General features: G+C 58.2%; 6 protein-coding genes across 6 annotated transcripts; 1 reads left to right on the plus strand and 5 right to left on the minus strand.

Annotated features, from left to right (window-relative positions):
* Window positions 1-101: 101 nt before the first annotated feature.
* A1Q1_01797 (uncharacterized protein) lies at window positions 102-2,567 on the minus strand (the record flags this gene model as incomplete). Its single annotated transcript, XM_014324836.1, has 4 exons — window positions 102-1,182; window positions 1,220-1,874; window positions 2,020-2,135; window positions 2,188-2,567. The coding sequence occupies 4 exons, from the start codon at window positions 2,565-2,567 to the stop codon at window positions 102-104; spliced, it is 2,232 nt and encodes a 743-aa protein (XP_014180311.1).
* A 1,045-nt stretch (window positions 2,568-3,612) lies between these two features.
* Window positions 3,613-4,470, minus strand: A1Q1_01798 (uncharacterized protein; the record flags this gene model as incomplete). Its single annotated transcript, XM_014324837.1, has 1 exon — window positions 3,613-4,470. The coding sequence occupies one exon, from the start codon at window positions 4,468-4,470 to the stop codon at window positions 3,613-3,615; it is 858 nt and encodes a 285-aa protein (XP_014180312.1).
* A 35-nt stretch (window positions 4,471-4,505) lies between these two features.
* On the minus strand, window positions 4,506-4,883 carry A1Q1_01799 (uncharacterized protein; the record flags this gene model as incomplete). The annotated part of the gene is made up of 1 exon (XM_014324838.1): window positions 4,506-4,883. The coding sequence occupies one exon, from the start codon at window positions 4,881-4,883 to the stop codon at window positions 4,506-4,508; it is 378 nt and encodes a 125-aa protein (XP_014180313.1).
* Window positions 4,884-5,328: 445 nt separating this feature from the next.
* Window positions 5,329-6,526, minus strand: A1Q1_01800 (alcohol dehydrogenase (NADP+); the record flags this gene model as incomplete). Its single annotated transcript, XM_014324839.1, has 3 exons — window positions 5,329-5,630; window positions 5,689-6,135; window positions 6,415-6,526. The coding sequence occupies 3 exons, from the start codon at window positions 6,524-6,526 to the stop codon at window positions 5,329-5,331; spliced, it is 861 nt and encodes a 286-aa protein (XP_014180314.1).
* A 2,650-nt stretch (window positions 6,527-9,176) lies between these two features.
* On the plus strand, window positions 9,177-9,641 carry A1Q1_01801 (uncharacterized protein; the record flags this gene model as incomplete). The annotated part of the gene is made up of 1 exon (XM_014324840.1): window positions 9,177-9,641. The coding sequence occupies one exon, from the start codon at window positions 9,177-9,179 to the stop codon at window positions 9,639-9,641; it is 465 nt and encodes a 154-aa protein (XP_014180315.1).
* Window positions 9,642-10,843: 1,202 nt separating this feature from the next.
* Window positions 10,844-11,380, minus strand: A1Q1_01802 (uncharacterized protein; the record flags this gene model as incomplete). Its single annotated transcript, XM_014324841.1, has 2 exons — window positions 10,844-11,078; window positions 11,196-11,380. The coding sequence occupies 2 exons, from the start codon at window positions 11,378-11,380 to the stop codon at window positions 10,844-10,846; spliced, it is 420 nt and encodes a 139-aa protein (XP_014180316.1).
* Window positions 11,381-11,699: the final 319 nt, after the last annotated feature.

Raw genomic sequence — 11,699 nt, forward strand, 5'->3', positions numbered from 1 at the left:
TGAGGGGTATCAAGTCACTACGTAGTTCACAACTCGGGGGCACCGATGGTCGCTGCGGAGGTCGGTGCTAGGCGATGCGGGCGGACATGATCGCGCGCACCTTAGAACATGTCGTCGTCCTCGACGCTAGCGAGGGCGGGGACGGTCTCGTCCCTGAGGAGTTTATTCCTCGGCGGGCGAGCGCCAAGACTGCCAACAAAGCTCTGGAACTCGGACTGCCAGTCGCGGCTCGAGTTCCTACCCCGTCTCCGCCTCGACATGCCGTTGGCGCCATTCATCTGCGCGCCGGCTCCAAAGTCGCCGACTGTGTCCTGGTCGCTCTCGTCGTCGTCGTCAGAGTAATCGTCGCCGTTTTCTCCGTCGAGCGCATTCGTGACCCACTCGAATACGGCGAGCACCTTGGCCTCGGCCTCCTTGCAGCGCAGCTCGAGCGCGGCCTTCTCCGCAAACGTGCGGCGTAAGTTCTCGTCCAGGCGCTCGGCCCACGTCGTCTTGGACGCGAGCCGGTTCTCGAGCTGGTTGTACCGCCCCTTCCACTCCTTCTCGACGTCCTCCCGCACCTTGCGGTCCGGCTCGCGCAGGTGCCGCTCGTAGTCGGACGCGATCATGCGCAGCTGGTTCACCTCCTGCTGCAGCGCGACGACGCGCTCGTCTGGGTCCTTCGGCCGGATGTCCAGCTCAGCCTTGAGCTGCGCGACCTCGTCCTCGAGCTCGCTGTTCCGCAGCTCGGCGAGGTGCAGCTCCTCCTGCAGCTTGGAGGAGGTCTTGTCGTAGTTCAGCTCCTGGTATCGCACCTTCGTGGGTGAAAGAGGTCGCATGACGTGCGGCTGCGAGCCGGCCTCGTCGACCGTAGACGAGTTCAGGATGAGACTCTTCAGCTCCGTCAGACGGCTCTCCATCTCGGCATCGCGAGCGCGGTCGCTCTTGCTCGATAGCGACGACGGCTGCGAGTCCTTCTGCCGCAGCAGCGCGCGAAGCTCGGCAATCTCGTTCTGGTACTGCTGGATCAATGCCTCAGGGTCGTGCACGTCCTTGCGCTTCGCGGAAAGCACGACGCGCTTCAGCCCCTGCGCGAAGCCGAGTGTCGAGCTCGACTCGCCCACGTTGATGTAAGCCGGGGAGATCGTGCAGATAACCGAGATAAGGGCGTCGCCCGAAAGAGACGGCTGCAGCAGTCGCGTCCTGGCGTCAGCTTGAACTCATCGAAGCGTGAGCTCACAATTTGCTGTCACGGTAGTTGACATGCATGACCGTGCGCTTCTGGGCCATGTCGGCCAACTTTGAGATGACGATCTTGAGCGTGAGTAGCGACTGGTTGATGTGCTTGCCCTCGGCGTTGCGCTCCTTGGAGCTCGTGTGCTTCTCGGAACCAGCCAAGTCGATAATGGACAGCGTGCTGATGCGTGTTGCCTTGTCGCGGCCGGGCGTGTATGCGTTATCAGAGCGCACGCGCGACTCAATCACGAGGCGCAACACACAGTGGGAGCGCGATGAGCGAGCGTTCCAATCCGTCGTTCCGACCTTGCGCTTTTCCTCACCACGGCGCAGAAGCTCCCGCACGTCTTCCTCGGATCGCACACCGAGCTCCGTCAGTCCGTTGATCACGACCTCGCCCTTCTTCTTGCCCTCGCTCAGCGTGAGCTCCTTCGTTCCCGTAGGCGAGAGCAGGTCGATGATGCACTCGTTGTACAGCTCGATGTACGATGCACGAAGAAGGTACTCGCGGTCAGGGGTCGAGCGGATCTGCGCAAACATGTCTGCGATCGCGAGCGGGATGATACCCGGGTTGCTCGGCGCACCCGTCAACGTGAACGTCTTACCAGACGCAGTCTGGCCGTAGGCGAAGATGACGGCGTTGTAGCCATCCATGGCGGCTGCCTGTCAGCTCAATGACATCGATAGATGAGCTTACATTGAACGTGTGCCCGGGCAGAAGTGGCATACGTGCGAGCATTGTCAGTCTCGGGCGGCAGGATGCGGTCTGCACTAGTCAGCTGAAGTGTGCGCTCAATAGCTCACCAAAGGACCACTGGGTCTGCTGGTGATCACGCGGTTTGAGACACTTGATCATGCGGTTGTCGTAGTCGGGCGTCGACCAGACGGACGAAGCATCGCCGCTCTTGAGCTCAGCCGCACTGTGGGGGCGCACACTTCTGTCAGCTGCGCAATTCGGACGAGTTGACTCACCGAACCGTGACGAGGACGGTCTCCTTCTCGTCGAGCTTGGGAGCGGGCTCCATCGAGTCGAGCACGGCAACGACATTCGTGCCAGCTCCCCAAACATCGTCCTCTTCTTGCACGTTGTTGAACTTAGACTTGGCCAGCGGCGTCGCCTTGGGCTTGACGAGCATGCGTTGGCGCGCCTCGGGCGTCGTTGCGGACTTGATCTTGAGCTTGGGATGCGAGCCCGGCGCGGGTGACAGCCTACTAGGCGAGTCGGGCGGGGGGACGTTGTCGTTGTGGTTAGCAAGCGCTGGCCGCGGCACAGTCGTGCGCGGCGTGAACATGGTCCTGGGGCGGGTGATGACCTTGGCTGGTGTGGCCGGGTCTCGATATTGCGCGCTCATGATCTAAGTGGCGGCGGGTGGTCGGTTTTCGCTCGTTGGCGGCCGTCGGGGAATGTACTTCTCTAGCTTGACAGTAGTGTCGTGGTCGGTGCAATAGGCGACTGCAGTGGTAGGTGAGGGGGACGAGGCGGCGATGATGTGTGTCGAATCCGCCTGGACAGTCGGTGAGCCAGATGTTGACAAACAGACAACACCTGTGGCCCGCCTCGCGGCTGACCAGGCAAGGGCGACAAACAACCCAGACGGTGGCGGTATGTGGGTGGCGCGGATAGGTTTGGCGTTTTTCTCCCTACCGTCCTCATGTGCCAGCCATCGGTCCCTCAAAATCAGGCGCGTGCAGCTGAGTCAGTCGTACGTCAGTTACCAGGGGCGGGTACGCAGTCATCGTCTTCTGCGAGCTCTAAAGCATCGGGGCACGGCGTGACACATCGAAAAAGCGACAACCATCGATGTGCAGAGAAAGGATGCACTCGGTCAGCTCACATCTCGCGGACGAAAAAATGATGACCCCGGCTGCTAGCGCCTGACGCGTCAGCTGCATTACGCCCCTCACCGAATGTACCCCTGGCGGGGCGCGATCGCGCCCTTACGGTACACTTAGGTCATGTACCAGGGTGTCGAGCACAGATCCCCAAACGCGCCTTTGGTCGCGACTCATCTCATCGCTGTTCCGGTAAATTGCATTGCTCAATGTGCAGCGACGCTAGTTGGATGACCGCATGATGCACCAGCTGCACTGCCGTGTACGGTGCTTCTCTGACTGCTGAGATTATGACGTTACCTTTGCATGCCAAAGATGCACGGCTCTTCGCGTCGAATTGACAACGTCATCTGTCGGGTTAGCTTCTGCTTAAGATCTGCTTGGCTTTGGACTACATGGATGCCGCATATGGCAGTCCTGCAATACCGAGCTCGATGGCACTTGCATGCATGAGGGCTGATTATTTGATTGGGACAGATACAACATGTTACAATTCGTTGTTTTGGCGTTCAGAAGATTCAGACGACTAAATTGCATCAGATGATCGCCAAGGAATGGCGCTGGTCATCGTGGAGACACAATCCTCCCATCAAAGCTAAAGCGCACCGGTACCCAGTTGCTGTTGGTCGCTGGATAGCTTCGACACCACTCGATCTCATGTTGCAAGGTGGACAGCAGGGGGCTGGATGGCTCGGGCTCCTCAATGTCCTCTGCGGATGCAAGTTCTGAGGGCGGCTGAACCGCGGACTTCGCTGAGCCAGATCCAGCCGCCTGATCCACCCTCGACTCGACTGCCTTCTCATCCTGGTTCTCAGCTGGAGCCGGTTTGACAATCTCCTCCTCAACTGGTTCGTTGTCCAAATCGACGCTCAGGCCGCTGCTGAGCGGCCGATCGTCACTGAGAGGGCTGAGCCGGTCTGCGGTACTCCCACTGCTCGAACTACCAGGCGACACTCGGCCGCCCAGATCACTAATCTCGGCTTCGCCGATCTCCGCTTGTTCAGTGCCCTCCGAGGGATCGTTGCTAGCACGTTCCAGTCCCTTCTCGGCGGAGGTCTCGATGACCCGGCCAGAGGTGGTATTATCGCCAGCGGCTTCTGCGCCTCCGCCACCGGTCCAAGCCTTGGCGTCAGTTGACTGGACCTGAGTCAGCCGAACACTTACGAGAGCGTCCTTGATATTATCGAACTTTTGCCACTCGGCATCGGGACACTCTGCGAGATGCTTCTCCAACTTCGCCTTGTCTGTGTACAAGGTCTTTGCTCCGTTCACGAAGACCGCGTAGAAGTCCTGCTGAATGCTGGGTTTCGCCGTTCGAAATGACAGTGTTTTTCCTGCGGAGTCAGCGTTGTCTGGGCTTGCGACAAACTCTTCGGATTCCGCCAGTCTTCGCGAAGGCGGAGGCGAGACCTCGAGAGCCATTCCCGCAGTTCGGGGTCCGGAATTGGGTTCCATTTCTACTTGTCAGCCTGCTTCTCCACGGGCCTCACTCTAGCTTCCTCCTCGTCCTCGAAAGCCCGCCACCAGAGTAATCGGTTCACGCGCAGCCGGGCGAAGAAGTCTCTGAAGCCGTCCACATCGAAGACCTTCGGCTTGTCGTCGCCCTCAGCCGAGGCGATCCAGAGCCCAGATGAGTTTGGACAGTAATGAGGACCGCGGAATCCCAGCGGCGTATCATGGGTCACAAAGTTGAGCAAGAACGTGTGTTCCGCTCTAGCCAAGTAACAGTGCTCGCCCGCCTGATACTTCCGGAAGCGCAAGTAGAGTGGTACTGCCTCCCACGCTGACGCGAGAGGACCATCCACAGCGTCCCATCTGTTCGAGCTGTAGATCATGGCAGGTTGTAGAAAGGTATGTTCCCCGATGATGAGCCGATGTGGGACGGGCACAGTGTAGATCAGGCGAGCATGACGACGCTTTCGGGTCCTCCGGTGGTGTTCCTAGTGTTAGCCTAGATGGTCTGACACTGCGCCCTACGAGTAACTCTTCACGTGGATTGAAGTCGCTCCATTTGGGGTTTGGGAGGCGACTGAATTCCTCCAACGCGAAGTGGAACATGTCCTCGATGCCGGGCACCCCACCTATAAGAGGGTGCATCGACTTGGGTTCCCCCGGCTCCATGGGCCAGAACGGTTCGATCACGATCATCGCAGGGTGTTGTCAGTGTTTGGAGGTAGAGTGTCAGGAACGAAGATAAGAATAGTCTAGGGGCTAAGGTATGGATGTTTGTAAACTCGGGTAGATCGGATGGAGTGTATGTCACATGTGCACACACTCACTCTACAAAACGCCGCCGTTGTCCGTGTTGACGAGAACGAAGCGGTACCGGGCCTTACCGGCCTTCATGTCCTTGACTGCTTGATTGATGTCGTCCATGTTGTACTTCTGCACCCACGGCTTGACGCCCTTCGCCACGGCCAGGTCAAGCATCTCCTTGATCTCGCCCGGGGATCCGATGGGAGAACCGGCGACCGCCGCCCCCGACCAGATCAAGGGGCGGGAAGGAATGCTGATGGGGTCAGGGACGATGCCCACGACGACGATCGCGCCCATGGGGCGCAGGAGGCGCATGTAGTCGGCGACTGGCAGCTGCTGTGGGTCTGACGTTAGCGGCGTACAGTATCTCCGAGCAACACTCACTGATGGTGCAGATAATGAGGTCAAGCGAACGCTCGTGCCCCTCAAAGTCCTTCTCCAGGTCACTTCCAGTAGCGATGTACTTTGAAGCACCTAGCTTGAGAGCGTCGGCCTCCTTGCGCGTTCCACGGTTGATGGCAGTGACATCGGCGCCCATGGCTTTGGCGATCATGATTCCGACATGGCCGACGCCTCCGACACCGATAATGCCCACACGCTTCGCTGTCGTTCCGGCGCCGTAGCGCTTCAGAGGCGAGTAGCACGTGATACCGGTGCACACCAGCGCCGCGGCGTCGGCGGGATCCATGCCGTCGGGCACTTTGTTCGCGAAGCGTGCCGATCCCCTCCACACCTTCGCATAGCCGCCCTGGTTGATCATTCCCTTCGAGTTCCCCACGCACAGCGGGGAGAGGTACGTCCAGCACATCTGCGGGCAGAACTGCTCCTCGCCTGAGGTCAGTAAGCGATACGATGGTTGACCTCATCATTCTTGCACCACTCGCATTCGCGACAAGAGTCGCACTGCGGCCCCATTACGACTACATCGCCTTCCTTCAGGTGCTTCACCTCCGACCCGACGCGGGTGACCTCACCGACGATCTCGTGGCCGCAGACTTTCGGAGGATTGATGGGACCAAGGTCGCCCGAGATCGCGGACAGATCAGTTCCGCACATGCTGCAGTACATGATCTTTACTGATGTTAGCGCGTGTCTTGTAAGAGGGCACACCGTCAATGTTGTCATCGTCCCATTTCTTTGATTCAACATCCTGGAACTTCAAGTTGCCATCGCCAGCGGTCTCGTCGAGGGCTACCCATGCCGGGATGGTCGTAGTAGACATTCTGGAAGGTGGATGCTGCGATATCAGTGGGGTGATGGGATGAGTTGGGGATGCGGAAAGGTCAGCTGAGGACGATGACAGCTGACCAAGCAGGTTAGCGATTCAGATCTTGGCGACACGGCGATTTTTTTGCCCTGCTCTCGGCGTTCAATATCGGCAACTTGGGGCACTCGCACAGTCCACTTTTGATCAAGACTTTGTCCGCACTCTACGTGAGATGTAAGGATAGTCATCCAGGTGCACGAGGATCCAGAGATGGAGCGCAGATCACAAGATCTGTGAACAGTTGGCAGTTGGAAGGTTTGTGGTAGAGATTGCAATGCCAGTTTCGAGGTACTTGGGTCATGACGTTGCGACCACGGACAGTCAGTGGACCAAGTCTTCTCCGCGAAAGTCCCACGGCCACGCGACGCATGATCTCGAGGAGAGAGCTAGCATGCATGAAGGACGTCATGTAACGGTCTGTGACCTGTGATTGCGGGAAAAGCATTCACGTCCTCCACTAACTTTCCCGTCACATTCGGTGACCGGCACTTGTGTGGTGCTGGTCTCTTGGAGTGATGACCCTCAACGTAGCTCGTCGGCGGCTGTGCAAGAAAGCATACTCGCCTGTTGTTCGGCCGCGGAACCCTTGTCCATTCAAACGACAGGTGAGCGGTGCGGACAAGCAAGCCATAGGTGCCGCTTGTACATCCTAGTTGGTGCCGTCGCGGGAAAGTTGCCGTCACCAAGCGTTTTGAGGTCCTCCGGGCATCCGATTGATGATGAGCTGCTTTGGTTCCGCTATGGTCCAGACCGACGTTCTGTCAATTGCTCTGCATGGTTTCTGGGTACTCGAGTGGTGCTTCTCGCGTGGCTGTCCTTAGACAGAACTTGCAGGAACCTCGGTGAGGTGCAGGCACATCGATGGAGGTAAGGTGGGAGTCGGTCTACGTCACCTTCTCGACTCGTGTCCGCCAGTGGCCAAGTCACCAGAATCTTGGGCTGGGGCTATTTTTGACCATGACAAGAATCCTAATGTCGCCCATATGGGACCAGGTGGGGCGCTTAACGTTGCGTGATTAGAGCGAGATTAGTGTTCAGAGAACGCCGTTGGCTGAAGATCTGAGGTCCTCGCAGGGACGGACAAGCGACCGCAGCCGACTGCGCGTCGCTAGTTGATGGCCGTTGTCTGGGCCCACGAAGCCCCACCACACAAGTCATGGTCACCGCCCTCACCGTTCTACGTCCACGACGTCCCCCCCACGCCCCCACAACTTGACATTCCCTAGGCGACACCTAATCTCGTCATACCACGTGAGCGAATTGCCTCCATTCCTCCACATCCGTCCGCGCTCTCCCCCACGACTAGCACGACTCACGCCAGAGAGCACTTGTGCATTCGAAAGATAAGGAACGACCAGGGCCATCCATGTGGAGAGCGTTTGCTGCCGTGGGAAGGGCCCTTTCATCCTTTCATCGAGTTTTTTTTTCTCGCTCCAGCAAACACGGCTCTGCAACAAGGTACTTCCCACACTGGGGCTGCGGAGGTCGTTCACTCACGCATGCGAAAAGAGGCTGTGCCAGCGATCACGACGAGGCGCGACCCCTTTTCTTGTGTTTTCGAGATGGAATAATCCATCTAGCCTCTGCAGATCAATCTCGCAAGCCCACCTGCGCACATGGCATTGTTTACTTCTAAATGCAGCTTCGCTAGGATCAACTAACGCGCTAGTCATAGATCGCTTCTGGATTTTTGGAGCGCAGTTGTCTGGATGCACCCAGACTCTGGCCCTTTCCCTGACGCAAAACGCGGGGTTAGACGTTGCTGGTGGAATTCTACCTGAGTGCAGATCCGCCCCTGATACCAGTGCCAGGGCTTCGCAAGAATGCGCTCGGAGCTTCGCGAGCCAGGACAGCGGCAGGGTCCAATGGGACGGCCCGGACGGCCGCGTCGGATTCTATGAATGTCAGGCTACGGGCAATTCCTGGCGCGGGCAACCCTGGACGAGATGGGAATACCGACATGCTCGGGTCAGGCTGATCCGTATGACTAATTTGCTCAGGAGCTTATCGCGTGCAATGTTCGACGCCGCGCACCCCCTTCCCAGGCGCAGTCGCGGCGTCTGTCTCAACTTTTGCAGTGCCCTCACGGACACAAATCCGAGGCCACGACCAGCTCCACCGCCTCACCCGTGCCCGGCCGTGCCCCGGCTTGTTTACCACATCTTTCGGTATCTAGCGTGATCCTGGGCGCGCTCGATCCGGAGGAACGGGGCTCTACTCGTGTTAATGTGTACATCCTATCCGGTTCCTGGCACCTGGCCGATAGGGGGGCTTTCAGGCCTGCAGCGCTTTATCCGGGGGCAGGAAAAGTTGAGCACCCCGGATTGATGAGTGGGCTGCCCTGCTATCGCGCTGCACAAGCGCTGTGGAACGGCTTTTTCCCTCGGCGCTGTTGCCTTGCAACCCTTACGACGAGGCATGGAGTTGTTCACGAAGTTCGACACCTTTGAGAGTTATAAAAGGCGGGGGTCTTGACTTCTTTCAACTCCATCCCAACGAACACTCTCTCTTTCAACTCTCAAAACACACGCTCGCTTGACGCAGCACACTACACTCTCTTCTAGTCTTTATCGCTAGCAACCAAAAACCACCAACACAACCAACAATGTTCGCCAAGACTCTCCTTGCCCTCTTCGCCGGTGTCGTCGCCGTCTCTGCCGCTCCCACCGAGAAGCGCTCTGCCTACTTCACCGACCTTGCCGAGAACAAGACCATCGAGGGTGGCCGTGCCACCTTCTACAACGCTGCCGAGAACCAGGGTTACTGCGGCTACTACAACAACGGCGACCAGTACGTCGTCGCCATGAACCGCCCCCAGCTTGACGGTGACAATATGTGCGGCAACTACGTCGAGATCACCAACACCGAGAACGGCCAGACCCAGGTCGCTCAGATCGTCGACGAGTGCCCCGAGTGCAAGTACGGCTCGCTCGACATGTCGCACAGCCTCTTCGCCGCCCTCGTCCCCGGCGAGGACTGGGAGGACAAGGGTGTCTTCCCCATCACCTACAAGTTCCTCCCCCTCGACTACCAGCCCCCCGCCGACTCCCCCGTCCCCGTCAAGCCCTAAGCGCGTCCTACTCGTCCCCCGCTTCTTGATGGAGCACACGAGCACATGACTCTTATGACGGATTTGTAGTCGAGAAAATAGAAAACACCCCAGCCTCCTCGCCCAGCGCGTTGGTTGCTAGCATATAGACATCACCATCTCGGTCCCTCTGGCCTGCTGTGCCGACCAGACACCGACCACAATCATTGTACAACCACCACCGCAAAATCGAAATTCGATCATTTATGAATTTCACTTGGGATTTATGACCGCATTGCTGCATCGTTTGACAACTGATCTTCCCCTCCCATCTTCTCTGACAAGCAAGAGCCAAGTGCTGGCTACTGCTACATGATACTTCTCGCCAGCTTCAGCGCCACCTCCATCGCATGCGACAACCGACGGCAGAGGAACCCGGGCACCCATCCGGTCCATCCGACCATCCGAGGTATTCCAGACTGTCACCGAGACGCGAGATGAGCGTGGGACGACGTGCCACGGCCATATGTTCCTGCCCCGGGAAGGTCTGAGAACTCTCAGCACAGCATGCATACCTCGTTCCGATAAGCCGCTGACGACGCGAAGACAAGACTGACGAAGCCGAGTGGCCATCGCGAATCGCTGAGTGAGCGAAATGACCCACCCACCCAGCGAGCCAGGCACGTTCCCGCCTCCCCAGAAGGGGTAATGTTTCTTTATCTAATCTGGTGGCGGCCCTGCGCTTTCCCCCTGCTCTTCCCCTTGTCCCATCACATCAGCGATACATCTACGCCTGTCTGCTGCATGCATAATCCATCCTAGAGTCGGTTCGATTGCGAGTCGTACACGCGCACGCTTTCGTACGCATCCTTCGTCTCTCGGTCCAGGCACACCGGGCTGACTCGACCTTCCGGGTCGACGAGGGCAACAACCATATCGGCTCGGTCTCGTCTCGGTCATCGCAAAGCGAGGCAGTCTACGTGCTTCTGGCAGTGGAAGCTGCTCGGCTGTCGCTTCTGGGTAATCCATGCTTCTGGCAGGCAATGACTTCACACAACGGCCAGGCGTCTCCAAGTGATCAATTCCCCGGCCGACATGCTGCTCAATCGATTCTACGCTGTCTTCACTTCCCATCCAGCGCATCGACGGTACGCTCTATAAAGCGTGTTCATGCAGTTGATACATCATCTACATTGTTTGTGCATTACATGCTTCGGGCTTTCACTTCCGAACTGCTAGCTGCTCTAGCTGCTCTTCCTCTGGCTGCCGCTGCTGCTGCTGCTACCGCTACCGTAGCCGCTGCCTTGGTCCATCAGAGTGTCGTGGAAGTTCTCCGTGCAGTCCCAGAGTCGGTTCATGTCGGTCATGCACGCGACGCGGATGACGTCCTCGTCCTCGGTGCCGTTCCTCTGGACACAGTCGCGGAAGGACTTGATCTCGTTGCCGCACTGCTGCTTGAGCTTCTGGAGACCGAGAACCCTGCGAATGTCAGTGGCTGCGGACTCGAGGATCTATGTGCGAGTGTGCGGAACGAAGGGAGTGAGATATGAGACAACACATTGGGACTGGGGGTGTGATAAGCAGGACTCGACTCACTTCTGATCGGCACAGTCGGTCACCGCCTTGGCCTCCTTCTTGCAGGCCGAGACCCAGTCGTTGTCCTGGTTCTTGAACACGCACTGCTGGTACTTGGCCAGCTGTTGGGAGCAGTCTGTCGTCAGCGCACCTCCCCAAAGGGCAAAGAGCTTACGGGCGGCGACAATGTTGAACGAGACGTCCATGGCTGGTCAGTATTGCACAGGTAGAAACTTAGGGGACCATGGAGCAATGACTCAAAGGTACGGTTTTATAACCCGGCGCAAAGCGACGCAGACACGCGGTGAGAATGGATGCTGCTCGAACGCAGCAGTTGGTTGTGACGTTGTGACGCACGAAAACAAACCGAGGGTTGACCGGGGGAAGGTGTGGTAGGCATGCGATCGTGCGAGGCGTAGGCATGGGAAGCACTGCGCAGAGCAGATTGAAGATAGGCAAGTGGGAGCCGAATTCACGTGACTTGGGCGGCAAACATGACGTGTGTTGCGGCGCGGGGCCATTTAA

This window comes from Trichosporon asahii (assembly GCF_000293215.1).
Source record: "Trichosporon asahii var. asahii CBS 2479 unplaced genomic scaffold scaffold00050, whole genome shotgun sequence".
NCBI classification, from domain to species: Eukaryota; Fungi; Basidiomycota; class Tremellomycetes; order Trichosporonales; family Trichosporonaceae; genus Trichosporon; species Trichosporon asahii.